Raw genomic sequence first — 21,815 nt, 5'->3', positions numbered from 1 at the left:
AAAGAAAAAATATATATATAATTATATTTATTTATTTTTTTGTTGTTGTTGTTTTTGTAAGATCGACAGGATTTCCTGAGGTGAGAGTAAGGTGTGATTCAAATGTGCATAATATGCAAAATAAAGCACTAAATTCGGCAATCAGATATAGTGTATTTGTTTGCTTGTTTGTTTGTTTTTAACAAACACAAACAGAACACAAAAGTCTGCTGGAAAAATGTACATGATTATAATCAAACAATCTGGCAACCCCGGTTTTCCCACTACCCTAATCTAATAAATTGTGACCGGTAGAGGGCGCGCGTTGTCAGATCGCCGATCTTGTGATTCCCCCACTTTGTTCTTTAGTGGCGCTAGTAGTATGGGTGCATCCCAAATAACCACGTACTACTTATACACGCGTGCTATTTTAAGTGGTAGCGCTGCAGACGCACGCGCACTACGTAGTGCACTTTGTACCCGATAGAGCGCGGTTTGGCACACAGCCCATGTTTACTTCAAGATGACGGAGCAGAGCGCTTCGCCGGAGGAGCCGTGGCAGAAAGTAGGCAGAAAGAGAACATTTCTCACCGAATCACTGATCTGTAGTGAAATAAATCTGCCGAATGGCTTCTTTTTCGCGTGTATTTATAATAAAAACGCAGCGAAAGCCGGTGCTTCTGAACCTCAGTGCCGTTTTTAGTGAACTGAGGTGTGAAATTAGCTGTTTGGCTAAAGCGCGAGCATGCTAAAGCTTCTCATGTTGCAGTGTTCAGACTTTTACCTGATTATAGAAAGTGTTTATAGAAATATAAATAATATAAAGCCGAATTCCCTCTGTGCACAGTGTTCAGTGTGTGGGGAGAGACAGAGACAGAGACAGAGAGAGACAGAAAACACATCATACAGTTATACTCCTTTATATCTCTGTGCTACACAGGTCCAGTTTCTATACAGATTAATTCTGTCTGTCTGTCTGTCTGCCTGTCTGTCTCTCTGTCTCTTATCTAGCTGTCTGTCTCTCAATGTGCCTGTCCCAGTGTCTGTCTGTCTCTCAACGTGTCTGTCTGTCCTTTGGCGTGTCTGTCTGTCTTTTAATCTGTCTGTATCAATGTCTTGTCTGTCTCTGTGTGTCTGTCTGTCTCTCAACGTGTCTGTCTGTCTCTCAATGTTTCAGCTTGCCTGTCTCTCAACGTGTATTTGTCAGCCTGTTTATCTTGCTCTTAATGTGTCTGTCTCTTCACGTGTCTGTCTGTCCTTTAATCTGTCTCCGTCTTCCAAAATGACGATGGCCTTTTAATGTGTGTCTGTCTGTATTAATGTCTTGTCTGTCTCACAGTGCCTGTCTGTCTCTATGTCTGTCTGTCTCTCAATGTGCCTGTCCCCGTGTCTGTCTGTCTCTCAGCATGTCTGTCTGTCTCTCAACGTGTCTGTCTGTCCTTTAGCGTGTCTGTCTGTCTTTAAATGTGTCTGTATCAATGTCTTGTCTGTCTCTGTGTGTCTGTCTGTCTCTCAACGTGTCTGTCTGTCTCTCAATGTTTCAGCTTGCCTGTCTCTCAACGTGTATTTGTCAGCCTGTTTATCTTGCTCTTAATGTGTCTGTCTCTTCATGTGTCTGTCTGTCCTTTAATCTGTCTCCCTGTCTTCCAAAATGACGATGGCCTTTTAATGTGTGTCTGTCTGTATTAATGTCTTGTCTGTCTCACAGTGCCTGTCTGTCTCTATGTCTGTCTGTCTCTCAGCGTGTCTGTATCCCAATGTGTCTGTCTGTTTCAATGTCTTGTCTGTCTCAGCGTGTGTGTCAGTCTGTCTTTCAATGTTTCAGTGTGTCTGTCTGTTTCAATGTGTCTGTCTCTGTGTGCTTGTCTGATTTTAGTCTGTTGGTCCGTCTGTCTTGCCCTAAGTGTATCTGTCTGCCTGCCTGTTTCTTTATTTGTCAGTCTGTTTATCTTGCTCTTAATGTGTCTGTCTCTCAATGTGTCTATGTCTTTCAATCTGTCTCTCAAAATGTCTCTGCCTTCCAATATGTCAGACTCTCTATCCATGTGTTTGTCTGTCTCTTTGTCTATCTTTTGTGTCCGTCTGCCTGCCAATTTGTGTAGTTCTTTATCTGCCTGTTTTTGTCTCGACTGTTTGTCTATTCATCGGTCTGTTTGTCAACATGCACTGACCATCTGTCTGTTTACATGCCACCTGTCTGAGTGGTAACATGTCCATTATTTCTCTTCAAATTTCAACGTGTTCAATTGGCTGTATATTTATCTGCCTGTCTGTCTGTTAATGTGTCCACTTTCTTTTTTGTATTGTATATACAAATAGAGCTGACCTGTCCTTAGTGTCCTGCTGATAGCTAGTATCGTCATAAGTGTATCTACGTATTCATCCTGCTGTCTGGATCCGTCTCTCACTGTACCCGTCTGTCCTGAATGTTCTTGTGTAAACTGTCCAGTGTGTATATTTAAATCATCTACGCATTTGTTTGTACAATACAATATTTCACAATAAAGGCGCTGATGGTTAGCTTTTTTTGGGACACGTCTCAGTAGGGGGTGTTTGTGTCCTAGATGCAGAGGAATAAAAGGAGGAAGTACCTGCATACGTCTCTGTCCTTCCTGTATTGCATTGTGATTTTTATTTGAGCTGACCAGAGTTTTTGCTTTGTCCCCGCTGCGCTTTACTCCGCCATGGATCAGCAGACAGACGGCGCTTTCAGCGACAGTTTTGACCACAGTAAGTACTTTTTGGTTCAGTAGTTTTGTCGACAGTGGTCTTTTAATGTGTGTCTGTCTGCCAATGTGTCTGTCTGTATCAATGTCTTGTCTGTCTGTGTGTCCGTCTGTCTCTCAGCGTGTCTGTCTGTCTCTCGGCATGTCTGTCTCTCAATGTTTCAGCGTGTCTGTCTGTGTGTCTGTCTGTCTTTCAGCTTGTCTGTCTCTCAGCGTGTCTGTCTCTCAATGTTTCAGCTTGTCTGTCTGTCTCTCAAAGTGTCTGTCTGTCTCTCAGCTTGTCTGTCTGTCTCTCAAAGTGTCTGTCTGTCTCTCAAAGTGTCTGTCTCTCAGTGTGTCTGACTGTCTCTCAATGTTTCAGCTTGTCTGTCTGTCATTGTGTCAGTCTTGATATTATATAAAGAAAGTTTCTGACTTTTAAGGGCTCTCTGTGACAGATTTCTTCGCAGAAAGTGCCCGGAAAGGATCGGTGGTCTCCAGAGCCAACAGTATCGGGTCCACTAGCGCCTCCTCGGTACCAAACACAGGTAACTGTCACACTCCTAATCTCAGGTTATTATTCAGGCCGATAAAATTGAGTCTGAGGACGAATGATATTCAGAGTGTACTTTCATAATCGAGTGTTTGTTCAATGCGCATTATTGGCGAGGTTCCACGATGATGCTGATGATGCTGTAATCAACTACTGTAGAAACAATTCATTACACAACACAAACTAATGCCACTTTTGCTAAATGGGACGATGGGAGCTTAAGAAGGTGTTTAACAATTAGCATAAAGGAGGTGTGGCCTATGTGCTTGATAGATGTGGTCTCTATACCTGGCAGTGGGTGAATCCCAGTTATTCACAAGGCCGATTCTCTCACAGGTCCCACTGTTGAAAAAAACCCGACACGTGCTGAAGACGTTACAGTCTGCCAAAGAACACTGGTCTAAAGAGAAATGGCGCATTATTTTGTGGGCCTAATATTAATTTTTCTTCACTTTCTTTAAAATAATAAATTTTATACATTTGAAAATGTAAAAATTTTGAACACAAGTGTGTATTTGTTTAACTGTTCACATGTGTCTCAGATGATGAAGACAGCGACTACAAACACGACACCAAGGACTCGTATAAAGACCGCAGAAGACAAGCGCACACGCAGGCCGAGCAGAAACGACGAGACGCCATTAAGGCAAGGACAGAAAATATGGAACGCGCCTGACTGCATAATGTTGATCGTTTTTCCGATTTCCTTCTTACTAACGTACATTTTCGCTTCACGTCTACAGAAAGGCTACGACGACCTGCAGTCCATCGTACCCACCTGCCAGCAGCAGTCCGAATTCGCCATGGCCGCGCAGAAAATCAGCAAAGCCACGGTGCTGCAGAAAAGTACGAGTGTCGAACGACCGGTTGGATCGATCGGAATAAAAGGAAACGTAAACACTCATCCAAGTAGCTTCTTCAGTCTGAGGGATACCACAAATTTGTATGACCCAGGGTCAAGAATCCTCCCCATCCATGGAGAGGCTTGTTAAGAGGAACAAGGAGATGTTAGGAGTGAAGACCCCAGAGAAAGAGAATGAGGGAAGAGTGTATAGAAGTATTAGAGGGGTAACGATCAGCAAATGTAAGAGTGGATGGTGTGGATTAGCTGTGGCTTTACTGGTAGACCCATGAAGTGGTCCTGATCTCCTTGGGGATGGATGAAAGAGCAGTATGAAAAATAGGACACGCTCTCACCTCCTCCTTGATCCTTTAATGGGCTCTCGAGGATCTTTGCCCCTGGATTATACACGTTTCTGGATATCAGACCTCAGACTAAAGAAGCTGCTCGAATGAGAAGTTAAACGTTTCAATCTAACCAGATAGAAGTCCTCAACATCCATTTATCCTGATGTTACTAACTCATAGATAACCGCACCTGGATGGGAGAAGATTTACAGACATCAGGATAATCATAGAATTTTTAGGGAAAAACCAAATACAGGTAGTCCCTGAGTTACGATGGAGATGCGTTTCGATGATCCCATCCGATGTCCTCTTGAATCGTAAGTCGAGACATGGCCGAGCCTACTCAGGAGTCTTAAAGATGGGGTAGTTTCGAGACTAGCTCTGTTTATAAGAAAGTACTTTATTAATTTAAACACTGCCACCTTCAAAGTAGTCCCCTTACAACAGCAATACAACGCTCCCACTTTTGGGTGCGGAAATGAGATCATGTCGTTTCACGTGTGAAGAGAGCTCGGTGATGGGGTTCGCACATGGCAGAACAGCGCCAGCTTCCCTGCTCCCCATGTACACAGGCCGATGTCTTGTGGCACACTGACTTTTGAATGTCGGTGCTCCCTGTGACTGTGCGTCCAGCCTTGTGCTGCCATCTGTTTGTGGGTCTCGAAAAACTAGTCGAGACTTTTTTACACCACCTCTTACGTGGCAGCAGGCGTTCGCAAGTGGAAGAAGGAGCACACGTTGCTACTTTTCCCCGTTGTGTGAAACTTTAAATATTTTAAATTTTTTCCGTATCGTCATCATAAGATAGAAAAATCGTAACTCGGGGTCCATCTGTAATCTGTTAATAGACTAATAAGAGTATTGGCCAGATTTACACACTTGTTTCAATGGAAACGATACCAAGTTTAGCTCCTCACACTCGCATCAAACTTGACACACATGAGGACATAGAAATGGACTTTTTTTTTTGTTTTAAGTGTGAATCCTTTTTTTAATTCGTTCACAATTTTTTTTTGTGTTTGCGCAGCCATAGACTACATTCAGTTTCTTCATAAAGAGAAGAAGAAGCAAGAAGAGGAAGTGTCCATGCTGAGGAAGGAAGTGATGGCGCTGAAGATTATGAAAACGTAAGGGTTTGAAAAAATAATAATAATTAGCCTTTTTTTTATTGCCTTTTCAACCATATACCGCTGGTAGAGTCCTCGGTAAAAACGAAACATCGTTCCTCCAGTGGTTCAAGATAGATATGATACAACACAGCTAAGACATGAGCAGACTGTAGTCAGGACTGTATAAAGTGCACAGAAGTTTTCCACGATGCTGTTCAACGACAAAAGCAATAAAATTAATAGTGTATATGTGAGCATTATAGCTAGAGAACGTGTTCATGATCTGTGTGTAGGTCTCTGAAAAACTGGTTTGTGAGGACCTGACCTTTCCCCCTTCTTTTTTTTTTTTTTTTTTTTAGAGGAAGTGGTAGTTCAGTGGTTAAGGTTCTGGGTTATTTATCGAAAAGTCTGGGTTTTAAGCCCCGTTATCACCTATCTGTCACTCTTAGGGCCCTTAAGCAAGGCCCTTAACCCTCTGGGCTTCAGTGGGTTGCTCCAGAGTTGGGCTCTGGCCCCAGCTTCCAACATCTCTGGGATAGCAAAAGTTAACTTTCTTTTCGGCTTCTCCCGTTAGGGGTCGCCACAGCGGATCCTCCGCACGTTTGATTTGGCACATGTTTTACGCTGGATGCCCTTCCTAACGCAACCCTCCCCAATTTATCCGGGCTTGGGACCGGCACTAAGAGTGGCTGGGGATGGTTCCCTGACCGGGAATCGAACCCGGGTCGCAGCGGTGGGAGCGCTGCATCTTAACCACTAGACCACCAGGGGACCTAAACTTTCTTTCGGCTTCTCCCGTTAGGGGTCACCACAGCGGATCCTCCGCACATTTGATTTGGCACATGTTTTACGCTGGATGCCCTTCCTAACGCAACCCTCCCCAATTTATCCGGGCTTGGGACCGGCACTAAGAGTGGCTGGGGATGGTTCCCTGACCGGGAATCGAACCCGGGTCGCAGCGGTGAGAGCGCTGCATCTTAACCACTAGACCACCAGGGGACCACGGGATGGCAAAAGTTAAAAGACCATTATTTTTTTTACCAGACAGCAGGAGGGTGAAATGTTCTGTAATGAAAGGATCCTATTAGGTGCACTACTAGGGTTTAGTTTGCTGAATACTTAAGCGGCAGGTGTGATTTTCGGTGACGTTTTGGTGAGACCGGATTTAAAACGCCGTCTCTTAACCTGAACTTCACACTGATTCACTCGGTTTGCGAGTGGAGGGCGGAGCATTACTCTGCCACATAAAATATTTTTTCAATTTAGCCGTATCGCTTTCGTCATCGTAAAAACGGACAATCGTAACTCGGGGATCATTTACAGTTGTACGTCGTTAAATGCTGATTAGTGACCCTGTTCTTTGAATCTCATTTATCGAAAAGAACGTCTTTTTTTTAAATCATTATTTCATTTCGTTCTTTCGATACGCTCCTTAAGACGAATCCCCGCTATTGCTGAATAAATCTGGACGCTCTTCGTTGTTGACATGAAGCTTTCTCTTTACTGCCACAATTCCATTTTGCGAGCGCCGATGATAATTTGTTTGTAGCAGTCTTTAGATCGGTGAGCGTTCTTTTTGGGCAGAACTTTGCCGGTTTTTGGTCATTGGTGATCACGTCCGAGTCTCCCAAGACCAAAAATCTTACAATTCGGGTTACACGATCTGATAACGCTACAATCATTGAAGACTAAACCCGCAAGATGAGAATGAGATCCAGCCCGAGACCTACTTTAGCAGCAGCAGTCAGACACGAGACTTTCATCATTTCAGCACGCATCAGAATGACAAAAGCAGCAGCTTAATCAAACCGAGTTCTAAAAGAACCCATTTTTACGTGCTATTTTCCAGCTGTTTATTACTTTTATTTATTTATATATATATATATACACACACACACCAAATGCTCACGTGAGAGTCCGTGACCTGTTTTTGTGTGTGTGTCTTAAAAGGAACTACGAGCAGATCGTGAAGGCTCACCAGAACAACCCTCAGCAGGGCAGCGAGCAGGTTTCCGATCAGGTGAAGTTCAGCGTGTTTCAGAGCATCATGGATTCCCTATTCCAGTCGTTCATCACCTCAGTGTCCGTCAGCAGCTTCCAGGAGCTCTCGGCCTGCGTTTTCAGCTGGATCGAGGAACACTGCAAACCGCAGGTTACACACCCTGACATGCACACCATCACAATATTGTCTTTCACCACATACACACACACCTTCTACAGGGTGTAGTAGTAGATGAAGGCTGATTCTTCACCGTATCTGTGTGTTCCCCAGACGCTGAGGGAGTTTGTGGTGGGTGTCCTGAGGCAGCTGAATGGACAGCTTTATTAACGGGCTGGACAGATCTCTCACACTCAGGATGTGGAGTTCATCAAGACTTCAGGTTGCTGTACTTTTACCAACTCAACCAAAGGCACAGATTATTATTATTGTTGTTATTATTATTACAGGGCCACAAGTGCCTGTCACGCAATGCAACACGTAATGCACCGTGAGCCGCTTGGTTATCGTCAGTGTGAGTGGTTAAGTGTTCGCTCAAGAGATAAGTCAAAGGGGTTCGGAATATAATTCTTGAAATACAGACAATATAGAGTTTAATAAGCTTGTTTCTTATTAAAGGTTACTTTGTGCGACAAAAATACAAGTGCATGGCCTGGGGTGTGTTCCAGGTTTAGGCTTAAGGTTCAATCACATCCAAATCCTGGTATTACTAAAGCACAACCCACTCTATGCTCAGAACTCAGTACTTAAGGCTCACTGGCCCACTACTGACCTAGAAAGCATACAAGTCTTACCTCTTATTTGTCTGACAGTGTTGTAGAACTATGCTGATTAACCCCGTATCACCATATCCTCCAGATGATGACATCTCGGGGTGATACCGATCTAATCGCACATCTGGGACACATACAAGCATTATGAATGTAAGTTCCAGAACCGTGGTTAAAGGGATCTCTGGAACAGTTCCAAATGGTAGCACCAGAACCCTAACAAAAGGGCTCACTGGAACAGCTCCAAACGGTAGCACTGTACCCTTCTAAAATGGATCTCTGGAACAGTCCCAGATGTGAGCTCCAGGTCTCTTAATAGTGGGATCTCTGAAAGGGCCCCAGATGTGAGCCTTGGGGCCGTAAAAAATGTGAAATCTCTGGAACAGTCCTAAGTGGTGTCCTAACCCTAGCGAACAGTCCTAACCCTAGCGAACGTATAAAATATTCCTGTGATGCTTCTGGTTTATTAAACCAAACTTTTGACCTAACAGCACCAAGCCTTAGTTATTACATGAAAGTGAAACGCAGTTTTGAAAACAATGTGCTTTTTGTTATGCCTAGTGATAGTGAACGCCACCCAAAGTGGACTCTGAAAGAGGAACTAAAAAAAAAAGATCTACAACCCAGAAATTCCTTCAGAAGAAACAGTTCTTTAAGTTGCTGAGAAATTGAATAAATTCACAGCCAAATCTCACTAAATGCAGTGTGTGTGTATATAAGAGCAGTGCTGTTTAAACAGCATTAGCATATTTTAGCTGTGTCGATCTCGACATGCAGGACGGAACGAGGAAGTGCTGATCATGCCCACGCCACGCGACTCAGTAGTTCTAGCCCAACACACCCCAGGTCCTCGTGCTGTTTATCAGCAGATCTATAAACCAATGCAATAACGTCAGTGTTTATTATGCATGTAAAGTGTGTGTGTGCGTTCGCTCTCTCGCTTACCTCTGAATCGGATTCTCTTTTTTACTCAGACCAGTTTACGGGTTTGATCTCGAGAATGTGACCTACGTCGAGCGGATCGTTTGCGTGTTTGTTTGTTTTTTGTCCGTTACCTCGTAGCCAGATCCCAAAGCACAACTTTCTTTTTTAAAAAGTTTTTAAAAACGTAGCCAAGCGCAAAATCGTGCTAATCCCAGATTTTTGTTGTTAAAAATAAAAACGCACCGTGACTGAACTGTGAGAAAAAAAAACCCCAAGCATATTGATTACTACTTCAGGTGCCTTGATTATACCATTACATCTACTAGAGAGAGAAAAAAAAGAAACAAAACCACTCAATTTTTTTGTTTTGTTTAGTCATCAAAAAAAGTTTTGCTAATCCAATGTCAAGAGCTAGAAAAAGAATTTTGGAAAAAATAAATAAAAAGGAAGGGTTGTGGAATGGTACAATACAAGCCAATCAGGTTTTAGTATGCAAATCAAGTTACACAGGACAATTTGACTAGCAGTAGGGGTGGGATTGCAATCTTGGGGGGGTGTCTAATTTGCATATGTATCGGGTTGTTTTTTTTTTTTTTTTTCCTAGATCCGAGTTTTAGGCTGAAAATGTGTGTTTCAAGTACAAAGATTTTTTTTTTTTTTGCACACAAGCCCAGTCCGGACTCAACACCGAATGCTGTATCTGAATAAAAAGCTGAAAATAAAATGAGGAAACGTTCTCAGGAAAAAATAAAATAAAATTACTCCGTACATTCAGGACTCATGTTTTAAAATCAGTGCTGGGAGAAAAGGGACTCTGTCTTTAGCCATATTGTGGATCGCAGCTCGACGCACTCGCTCTGTGCTTACGATCTCAACCATAGATTATTCTCGCTCGGAATATTTTTGTACCAATGCTCTTTGTATTCTGGGGGAAAAAATTAAACGTTTTAATGTTGAAAATTATTTACAGTGCTGTGCCGTTTTTTTCTTTATAAATAATAGTGCCATATCTTTTTAAATATCTTCTCTCCGTCCGGCGTGGTAACGTCCGATCTCGTTCCCGTCTCGGGATTCCTGTAGGTGTCAGACGTTAGGAATCTTCACTTTATGGTCCTCATCCGTTTCGACTCCTACCTCTTCCTGATCAAAACACACAGACACAAGAATGATAGATCACGTTACCGTTACAACGTACAAAATGAGGTCACGTTCACTTGCAGAGACGAAGTGACCAAAGACCGAACAGTTCAACGTAACAATAACGGAAACGGGAATGGCCATTCGGAGCCACCCAGACGAGGATGAGGTTTCCTTTTGAATCTGGTTCCTCTCAAGGTTTCTTCCTTATACCATCTCAAACAGTTTTTCTTTGCCACAGTCACCAGTGGCTCACTCATCAGGGATACACTTATAAGCAACAAACTTAAAGACTGTAAACTTATGAATTATTTTTTACAACTAGTGGAAACTAGAGGTTTTTATTCAGTATCCATTTTAAAAACCATCATCAACTATTATAATCATTTATCAAATCACATTAATCACTTATCCTGGGCTCATGATTTGTCTACCGCACTGCATTTATACAGTAAAAAATGAAATACAGATACACAAGTGTCAAAAGTTTACGAACGAATATCAACATCTTACCAGAAATTCCTTCTTGCTCTTCGGGTAACCCTCAAGAATGGCCCCCATCATATCAGCAGCCTGGAGAATCCAAAAAACAAATAAAAATTCAAGTAACTAAAACTTTCAGGGGGCATCAACAAAAGTATTGGGACACCTGATTTTTCCAGCTACATGTAGATCTTCCCCAAACAGTTCCCATAAAATCAGACGTCTTTGGACGCTGTAGCATGTGAAATTCACTTAAACTAGGAGACCCGAATCTGTTCCAGCAAGACGAAACCCCGGTGTACTAATCCAGCTCCATGAAGATCTGCTTTACATGGGTTGGAGTAAAAGATATCATGCTACAGAGCTCTGAAATTTCACCTTATTAAACACTTTTGGGATGAATTTTCCACAAATGACTGCTCCCCAGACCTCCTCACATCACAACATGATCGGTTACTATAGAAACAATGAAATATCCTTAATTGTCAATATCACTTCATTCCGAGAAGCTTACCAGTCTCTTGCGTTTCTTCCACTCTTTCACGTAGAGGATCCTCTCCTTGTACACCTGTCAGCAGAGGTGCAAAAGAAAACGGAGATCGAATAATTTATTTACAATGAAATACCCCCTGAATTCACACCATCAGTGACGTGGTCGTGTAACAGTATTACGCAGAAGTTTCCGACCTTCTCTCTCTCCTCAGGCGTGACGTGATTGGTGGCCGTTTTGATTTTTTTTAGTCGAGTGATGTAGCCTTCACACTCAGCCCTCAGCTCCTTAATCTGCATGGTCATCTCCACTGTGGTCAGCGAGCTGTTCAGCTCCTTCAGCTCTGTGTGCACAGGAGCACGAGGACAAGGGTTAGGAGTGAGTGAAAACGTGTCATGGAGGGGGGAAAGAAAAGAACTAAACCATCAAAGCGCCGTGATTCACTTCAATACAATTATACAGTTTAACATCCAGGATTCCAACATTCAATCTACTATTCAGGATTCCAATATCTAATTAATCTCCAATCCTACCATCCAGGATTCCAACATCCAATCTACCATCCAGGATTCCAATATCTAATTGATCTCCAATCCTAACATCCAGGATTCCAACATCCAATCTACCATCCAGGATTCCAATATCCAATCTACCATCCAGGATTCCAATATCTAATTAATCTCCAATCCTAACATCCACGATTCCAACATCCAATCTACCATCCAGGATTCCGATTTCTATTCGAACATCCAAGATTCCAACCTCCACGATTCTAACATGCAATCCTAACCTCCAATCTAACTTTCAATCCTAACATCCAGGATTCCAACATCCAATCTAACCTCCAAGCCTTACATCCGATTTCCAATCGAACATCCAGGATTCCAACCTCCACAATTCTAACATCCAATCATAACCTCCAATCTAACTTCCAGTCCTAATATCCAGGATTCTAACATCCATGATTTTAACATCCAATCATAATATCCAATCCAGCCTCCTAACCTGGAAGTCAAGGGATAATTTCATTGCCAGTCTCTTCTCAGGAAGAAATCTCCACTCTGGAACCTTTTCACTAATAATAAACAGTATGATACAAACTAGAGCAACATATTCAAAAATCACAGACAATTAAGTAGAACACGGTCTATCGTATCGCATCAGGAGCTGCTTTACGTGTATCTTTAACGTATCGTGTCTTTGGCTATGCATCGACGTGCGACTCACATCAGCCTCGTTTATGACTTGGCTTGCGGCCGCACCGTCCTTTCTCCTGCAAATCAGAGAGCATTAAACCGACACCTTCAGTCCAATCAGAACGGAGAATTTGTCAACACCGTGTTTACGATATGAAAAGAACTGCACCAGAGTGAATCTCTCGCATCCGGTCTCTCCGCTATGACTGACTCGCACGGCGCGCTGGACACGTGATATACAGAAGACGTGCACCTGTATCGAGTTGCCTGCAGCTCTGCGTCGCCGTCTCCACCTGTCTGCTGAGCTCCGAAATGCGGCTGTCCATCTGCTTTAGGTCCAAGTCACCTACATCTGAGAACTGAGACTGAGAACATTCCACACACACACACGCACAAAAGATACTTACTCTACACTGATGGGTTTATCAAACAAACCAGATCAGCATATTTCTCTCTCTCTCTCTCACACTCACACATTCACACACACACACACACACACACACACCTGATCTGCAAAGTAGATCTTCTGCTTGCCGTAGACCTTCTCTCTGATCCGGCCATCTTGTGCCAGCTGCTCCATGGCCTTCACCACTGCCTACACACAATAACAATCCTTATTCCTTTCTCCCAATCACCACTCTACTCTTCTTCTCTCTTTCTCTCTCGCTTTTTAAACATGCTCCTGAGTTTCCAGTGCCCCCAATCCATTCTTCTCTTCAGATCCATCCTGATGCCCAACCTCTGGATGGAGTTCTCTTCAATTGGAGACACTCTGCACAGCTGAGGATGCTTCCACATGCAAAGCCTAAAGATCCATCAAGCTGAGCATCTCAAGAAAGGATGGATTTGGATTGTACTTAAAATCAACAGTCTGTAACAATGGCTCATGACCGTGTCGATCACTGAACAGTACCTCTCATCACCTCAACAATGACCCACATGAGGACGAGTTTCCCCTTTGAAGTCTGGTTCAAATTCAGACTATGATACAGTTATACAAGCTAATGCACAAATTGTGACAATATTTTTACGCTGAAATATTGCGCATAAACTGTGGAAGATATTAGCATTTACATTACATATGCATTTTTATTTATGATTTTCAAAAATGTATATATTTATATTTTGATGTAATATGATAATTAAATGCACTAACTGGGCTTAGTTTTCACAGATATTCTTGTGTGCAGTTTCAGCAATAAAAATTTAAAGAAAAATTTACTTGTACATTTTAAAGAGACCTGTTTGGTTTTCTTTTTGTTTTAGTGTTGCTCTTTAAATAAAAAAACAGTACTTCTTATCCAATTACTGGATTAGTCGATGGAATAATCATTAGAATACTCGATTAATAAAATAATAAATAGCTGCAGCCCTGCTTTACATACATATGTAATAAAAGTGCAGACTGAAGACTCCTGCCTGAAATAACCTCAAATTATTAATAAATACACTCCCGAAAATTACCATATAAAAAAAAACATTAAAACCAGTTCTCACACACACACACACACACAATTACTCACAATCACTCTCACAATTACTTACACACACATTTACTCACAATCACACACACACACAAACACTCATTTACTCACAATCACTCACACAGTCATATTTAGTAAATCGCTCACACACAAATTTACTCACTCAATCACACTCACACCTGCTCACTCAACCACTCTCTCACACACACACACTTGCTCCCTCAATCACACTCTCACACACACACTTGCTCCCTCAATCACACTCTCACACACACACTTGCTCCCTCAATCACACTCTCACACACACACTTGCTCCCTCAATCACACTCTCACACACACACTTGCTCCCTCAATCACACTCTCACACACACACTTGCTCCCTCAATCACACTCTCACACACACACACTTGCTCCCTCAATCACACTCACACACACACTTGCTCACTCAATCACTCTCTCACACACACACACTTGCTCCCTCAATCACACTCTCACACACACACTTGCTCCCTCAATCACACTCTCTCACACACACACACACACACACACACACACACACACACACACACACACACGCTCCCTCAATCACACACACACACACACACTTGCTCCCTCAATCACACTCTCACACACACACACACACACTTGCTCCCTCAATCACACTCTCACACACACACACACACACTTGCTCCCTCAATCACACTCTCACACACACACACACACTTGCTCCCTCAATCACACTCTCACACACACACACACACTTGCTCCCTCAATCACACTCTCACACACACACACACACACTTGCTCCCTCAATCACACTCTCACACACACACACACACTTGCTCCCTCAATCACACTCTCACACACACACACACACACTTGCTCCCTCAATCACACTCTCACACACACACACACACTTGCTCCCTCAATCACACTCTCACACACACACACACACTTGCTCCCTCAATCACACTCTCACACACACACACACACACACACTTGCTCCCTCAATCACACTCTCACACACACACACACACACACTTGCTCCCTCAATCACACTCTCACACACACACACACACACACTTGCTCCCTCAATCACACTCTCACACACACACACACACACACTTGCTCCCTCAATCACACTCTCACACACACACACACACACACTTGCTCCCTCAATCACACTCTCACACACACACACACACACACTTGCTCCCTCAATCACACTCTCACACACACACACACTTGCTCCCTCAATCACACTCTCACACACACACACACACACACTTGCTCCCTCAATCACACTCTCACACACACACACACACACACTTGCTCCCTCAATCACACTCTCACACACACACACACACACACTTGCTCCCTCAATCACACTCTCACACACACACACACACACACTTGCTCCCTCAATCACACTCTCACACACACACACACACACACACTTGCTCCCTCAATCACACTCTCACACACACACACACACACACACTTGCTCCCTCAATCACACTCTCACACACACACACACACACACTTGCTCCCTCAATCACACTCTCACACACACACACACACACACTTGCTCCCTCAATCACACTCTCACACACACACACACACACACACACACTTGCTCCCTCAATCACACTCTCACACACACACACACACACACACACACACACTTGCTCCCTCAATCACACTCTCACACACACACACACACACACACTTGCTCCCTCAATCACACTCTCACACACACACACACACACACACTTGCTCCCTCAATCACACTCTCACACACACACACACACACACTTGCTCCCTCAATCACACTCTCACACACACACACACACACACACTTGCTCCCTCAATCACACTCTCACACACACACACACACACACTTGCTCCCTCAATCACACTCTCACACACACACACTTGCTCCCTCAATCACACTCTCTCACACACACACACACACACTTGCTCCCTCAATCACACTCTCACACACACACACACACACTTGCTCCCTCAATCACACTCTCACACACACACACACACACTTGCTCCCTCAATCACACTCTCACACACACACACACACACTTGCTCCCTCAATCACACTCTCACACACACACACACACACTTGCTCCCTCAATCACACTCTCACACACACACACACACACACACTTGCTCCCTCAATCACACTCTCACACACACACACACACACACTTGCTCCCTCAATCACACTCTCACACACACACACACACACACACACTTGCTCCCTCAATCACACTCTCACACACACACACACACACACACACTTGCTCCCTCAATCACACTCTCACACACACACACACACACACTTGCTCCCTCAATCACACTCTCACACACACACACACACACACTTGCTCCCTCAATCACACTCTCACACACACACACACACACACTTGCTCCCTCAATCACACTCTCACACACACACACACACACACTTGCTCCCTCAATCACACTCTCACACACACACACACACACACTTGCTCCCTCAATCACACTCACACACACACACACACACACACTTGCTCCCTCAATCACACTCTCACACACACACACACACACACTTGCTCCCTCAATCACACTCTCACACACACACACACACACACACTTGCTCCCTCAATCACACTCTCACACACACACACACACACACTTGCTCCCTCAATCACACTCTCACACACACACACACACTTGCTCCCTCAATCACACTCTCACACACACACACACACTTGCTCCCTCAATCACACTCTCACACACACACACACACTTGCTCCCTCAATCACACTCTCACACACACACACACACTTGCTCCCTCAATCACACTCTCACACACACACACACACTTGCTCCCTCAATCACACTCTCACACACACACACACACACTTGCTCCCTCAATCACACTCTCACACACACACACACACACTTGCTCCCTCAATCACACTCTCACACACACACACACACTTGCTCCCTCAATCACACTCTCACACACACACACACACTTGCTCCCTCAATCACACTCTCACACACACACACACACTTGCTCCCTCAATCACACTCTCACACACACACACACACTTGCTCCCTCAATCACACTCTCACACACACACACACACTTGCTCCCTCAATCACACTCTCACACACACACACACACTTGCTCCCTCAATCACACTCTCACACACACACACACACTTGCTCCCTCAATCACACTCTCACACACACACACACACTTGCTCCCTCAATCACACTCTCACACACACACACACACACTTGCTCCCTCAATCACACTCTCACACACACACACACACTTGCTCCCTCAATCACACTCTCACACACACACACACACTTGCTCCCTCAATCACACTCTCACACACACACACACACTTGCTCCCTCAATCACACTCTCACACACACACACACACTTGCTCCCTCAATCACACTCTCACACACACACACACACTTGCTCCCTCAATCACACTCTCACACACACACACACACTTGCTCCCTCAATCACACTCTCACACACACACACACACTTGCTCCCGCAATCACACTCTCACACACACACACACACTTGCTCCCTCAATCACACTCTCACACACACACACACACTTGCTCCCTCAATCACACTCTCACACACACACACACACACACACTTGCTCCCTCAATCACACTCTCACACACACACACACACACACTTGCTCCCTCAATCACACTCTCACACACACACACACACTTGCTCCCTCAATCACACTCTCACACACACACACACACTTGCTCCCTCAATCACACTCTCACACACACACACACACTTGCTCCCTCAATCACACTCTCACACACACACACACACTTGCTCCCTCAATCACACTCTCACACACACACACACACACTTGCTCCCTCAATCACACTCTCACACACACACACACACACTTGCTCCCTCAATCACACTCTCACACACACACACACTTGCTCCCTCAATCACACTCTCACACACACACACACTTGCTCCCTCAATCACACTCTCACACACACACACACACTTGCTCCCTCAATCACACTCTCACACACACACACACACTTGCTCCCTCAATCACACTCTCACACACACACACACACTTGCTCCCTCAATCACACTCTCACACACACACACACACTTGCTCCCTCAATCACACTCTCACACACACACACACACTTGCTCCCTCAATCACACTCTCACACACACACACACACTTGCTCCCTCAATCACACTCTCACACACACACACACACTTGCTCCCTCAATCACACTCTCACACACACACACACTTGCTCCCTCAATCACACTCTCACACACACACACACTTGCTCCCTCAATCACACTCTCACACACACACACACTTGCTCCCTCAATCACACTCTCACACACACACACACACACACTTGCTCCCTCAATCACACTCTCACACACACACACACACACACTTGCTCCCTCAATCACACTCTCTCACACACACACACACTTGCTCCCTCAATCACACTCTCTCACACACACACACACTTGCTCCCTCAATCACACTCTCTCACACACACACACTTGCTCCCTCAATCACACTCTCACACACACACACACTTGCTCCCTCAATCACACTCTCACACACACACACACACACTTGCTCCCTCAATCACACTCTCTCACACACACACACTTGCTCCCTCAATCACACTCTCACTCACACACACACACACTTGCTCCCTCAATCACACTCTCACACACACACACACACACTTGCTCCCTCAATCACACTCTCTCACACACACACACTTGCTCCCTCAATCACACTCTCACTCACACACACACACACTTGCTCCCTCAATCACACTCTCACACACACACACACACTTGCTCCCTCAATCACACTCTCACACACTCACACACTTGCTCCCTCAATCACACTCTCACTCACACACACACACACTTGCTCCCTCAATCACACTCACTCGCGTGTTTTTGAGTTACAGCTGCTATTTAAATAAAATAAAAATAAAAAGTCATCGGACCAATCAGAATCGAGGATTTCGGCTGCGACTCGGTTACTTTTTGCTCGTACCGTTTTTCCGAGTCCGTGTTGCTTCTGCAGGTTACCGAACACATCCTGAGCGCTGTACGGTCTGTTTTTCTCATTCAGATAAGACAGGATGAGGTCTATAGCTGGAAGAAAAATAATCATGTACACGAAATCAATACGATTTCACACGCATAATACTTATACATGCCGATTCTAAACAAACCCCGCCCCCTTTCCAGAGACGTTCTTTCAGTCAGCTTGCTGCGCTCCGATTGGCTCGTGTTCCAATCAATCACCACCAACCGTCAATAAAAATCGTGACAACAAACCGTTGGCCAATCGTAACACAGGAGGCGGGACTTGTAGCAGAAAACCGGTAGCGGTAGCGCATTTAGCTAGCGATAGTTACAATAAATAAATGACAATATAAATCCGCTCTGTATTAAACCTCAGATAAACGACGCGGACACGCACCTCCAGAGTCTTTTTTACTCATTTCTTTTTTGCTTTTCTTCTTTTTCTCTCCTCAGTAGACTAGAAGCAAATCCGAACTCTCTGCGCTCTGTTTTCGCTCCGCTGAAATTTCGCGCGCTGAGATTCCGAGGCGCTGGACACGTCACTTCCGGTCAATGACGTCGAGTTGTGAGAAGAAAAAAAATGTGCTTGTCGCTGAGCACGTGACTGTCCACATTGCACGCGCAATCGATCAATTAATAAACACGCAAACAAATAAATGCACAAACAAATCAATTCATGTACAAATGTATAAATAAATAAATTGGTTAATGCTTAACTAAATAAATACACAAACAAATAAATAACTACAAGTAAGTACAATAAATAAACGAGCAAATAAATAAACAAAAGCTCTTGTAAATAGGTGCGTAAATAAATTCATAAATTCACGACTAAACTACCAAATAAATATCTTTGTAAATAAAACAATAAATGCACATTAAAAAAAATGTTTGTGTAAATAAATAAATCCCCAAATAAATAAAAAAATGTACAAATGCCATTATAAATAAATAGCTGCATAAATAAATGCATAAATACACAAATGAATAAATAAACAAATATGTATAAATAAATAAAGGAATAATAAAGTTAATAAACAATAAAAATATAGCTGTGTAAATAAATAAGTAAATGCACCAATAAATAAATGCATACATCGTCTGTCATTCCTAGTATTATGTTCATGCTTTTTGATATTAAATCACTTTAAAGTATGCAGATGTTGGGTGTTATGGAGGATCCTTCTTTATCCTCCATAACACCCAACATCTGCATACTTAAAAATAATGCAAAAAAAAAAAAAATACTGTTATAAAATGTTACTATTTCAAAGACTTCCCCGAAGTGCTGAAGTTTGATTACATAAAAAAAAAGTACACTTCAAGATGCCATTTTGATTCTAATGAAAGGCACAGATCGTCTGAGATCTTCAGGCCCTTAGATGTCACTGCATTAGAAATTTAATAGAAATCACTGAATGGACTCAGAAACTCCTCCAGAAATCTGTGAAGAAGATGATATATGTAAATATGACCCAGAAATGCCACCATTCTCTCTGGGCCAAAGCTTAATTAAAATGTACTGAGGCACAGTGGAAAACTATTTTGTGGTCAGATGAATGGAAGTTTGAAATTCCTTTTGGAGACCATGGATGCCATATCCTCTGGACTAAAGAGGAGAAGGACCATCTGGCTTATCATCAGTGCTCTAATGGTATGCGAGTGCACTAATGCCTGTGGAAAGGATCCATCCATGCTGAATGGTATGTACAGGTTTTAGAGCAACATACAGTATGCGTCAATCTAGACAATGCCTGTATCAGACACATATAGGACAACATTCTCCTCCCAAAACACCAGGAAGTGGTCACCTTAGTTTCCAGTGCTGCCTGCTATTAAAAGAGTGGATGCTACACAATGGTAAACATGGCTCTGTCCCAAATGTTTTTGGCATATATATACATATGTATGTATGTATGTATACATACATACATACATACATACATACATACATACATACACACACACACACACACACACACACATATATATATATATATATACAGTACAGACCAAAAGTTTGGACACACCTTCTCATTCAAAGAGTTTTCTTTATTTTCATGACTATGAAAATTGTAGATTCACACTGAAGGCATCAAAACTATGAATGAACACATGTGGAATTATATATGGAATTATATACATAACAAAAAAGTGTGAAACAACTGAACAATGTCATATTGTAGGTTCTTCAAAGTAGCCACCTTTTGCTTTGATTACTGCTTTGCACACTCTTGGCATTCTCTTGATGAGCTTCAAGAGGTAGTCACCTGAAATGGTCTTCCAACAGTCTTGAAGGAGTTCCCCGAGAGATGCTTGGCACTTGTTGGCCCTTTTGCCTTCACTCTGCGCTCCAGCTCACCCCTAAACCATCTCGATTGGGTTCAGGTCCGGTGACTGTGGAGGCCAGGTCATCTGGCGCAGCACCCCATCACTCTCCTTCTTGGTCAAATAGCCCTTGATGCCTTCAGTGTGACTCTACAATTTTCATAGTCATGAAAATAAAGAAAACTCTTTGAATGAGAAGGTGTGTCCAAACTTTTGGTCTGTATTGTTTGTTTGTGTGTGTGTGTGTGTGTGTGTGTGTGTGTGTGTGTGTGTGTGTGTGTGTGTGTGTATATATATATATATATATATA

The 21,815-nt window shown here is 43.4% G+C and overlaps 2 protein-coding genes across 6 annotated transcripts; one reads left to right on the top strand and one right to left on the bottom strand.

The window, feature by feature from the left end:
- Positions 1 to 311: 311 nt before the first annotated feature.
- Positions 312 to 10,190, top strand: mlx (MAX dimerization protein MLX). 4 transcript variants are annotated; one of them, XM_083567284.1, is made up of 8 exons: positions 312 to 544; positions 2,673 to 2,709; positions 3,143 to 3,232; positions 3,780 to 3,883; positions 3,981 to 4,083; positions 5,453 to 5,552; positions 7,485 to 7,686; positions 7,807 to 10,190. In XM_083567284.1, the coding sequence occupies exons 1-8, from the start codon at positions 503 to 505 to the stop codon at positions 7,861 to 7,863; spliced, it is 735 nt and encodes a 244-aa protein (XP_083423410.1). In that variant the 5' UTR covers positions 312 to 502; the 3' UTR covers positions 7,864 to 10,190. The 4 variants fall into 4 exon arrangements, with proteins under 4 accessions (XP_083423410.1, XP_083423411.1, XP_083423412.1 ...); XM_083567285.1 differs by having other exon boundaries at positions 375 to 544; positions 2,676 to 2,709; XM_083567286.1 differs by having other exon boundaries at positions 434 to 544; positions 2,544 to 2,709.
- Positions 9,610 to 19,745, bottom strand: psmc3ip (PSMC3 interacting protein). Of its 2 annotated transcripts, none has more exons than XM_083567291.1 (8): positions 19,575 to 19,745; positions 19,143 to 19,243; positions 13,039 to 13,128; positions 12,787 to 12,898; positions 11,535 to 11,680; positions 11,362 to 11,415; positions 10,878 to 10,937; positions 9,610 to 10,367 (listed from the first exon to the last, which is right to left on the bottom strand). In XM_083567291.1, exons 1-8 carry the CDS (start codon positions 19,594 to 19,596, stop codon positions 10,311 to 10,313), a joined length of 642 nt encoding a protein of 213 aa, XP_083423417.1. In that variant the 5' UTR covers positions 19,597 to 19,745; the 3' UTR covers positions 9,610 to 10,310. The 2 variants fall into 2 exon arrangements, with proteins under 2 accessions (XP_083423417.1, XP_083423418.1); XM_083567292.1 differs by having other exon boundaries at positions 9,610 to 10,363.
- Positions 19,746 to 21,815: the final 2,070 nt, after the last annotated feature.

The sequence above is a fragment of the Silurus aristotelis genome (assembly GCF_946808225.1).
Source record: "Silurus aristotelis genome assembly, chromosome: 17".
Classification (NCBI taxonomy): Eukaryota; Metazoa; Chordata; class Actinopteri; order Siluriformes; family Siluridae; genus Silurus; species Silurus aristotelis.
The sequence above is the reverse complement of the archived record's forward strand: the minus strand, read 5'-3'. Positions and strand labels throughout refer to the sequence as shown.

Excerpts from the sequence above, each read along its gene's own strand:
- psmc3ip (XM_083567291.1), bottom strand. The coding sequence starts at position 19,596 with ATGAGTAAAAAAGACTCTGGAG. Across the intron at positions 13,129-19,142 it reads AACACGGACTCGGAAAAACG|GCAGTGGTGAAGGCCATGGA; the intron begins GTACGAGCAAAA and ends TATTGTGTGTAG. Across the intron at positions 11,681-12,786 it reads CTGCAGGCAACTCGATACAG|AGCTGAAGGAGCTGAACAGC; the intron begins GTGCACGTCTTC and ends CTGTGCACACAG.
- mlx (XM_083567284.1), top strand. The coding sequence starts at position 503 with ATGACGGAGCAGAGCGCTTCGCCGGAGGAGCCGTGGCAGAAA. Across the intron at positions 2,710-3,142 it reads CAGCGACAGTTTTGACCACA|ATTTCTTCGCAGAAAGTGCC; the intron begins GTAAGTACTTTT and ends TCTCTGTGACAG. Across the intron at positions 4,084-5,452 it reads AGCCACGGTGCTGCAGAAAA|CCATAGACTACATTCAGTTT; the intron begins GTACGAGTGTCG and ends GTGTTTGCGCAG.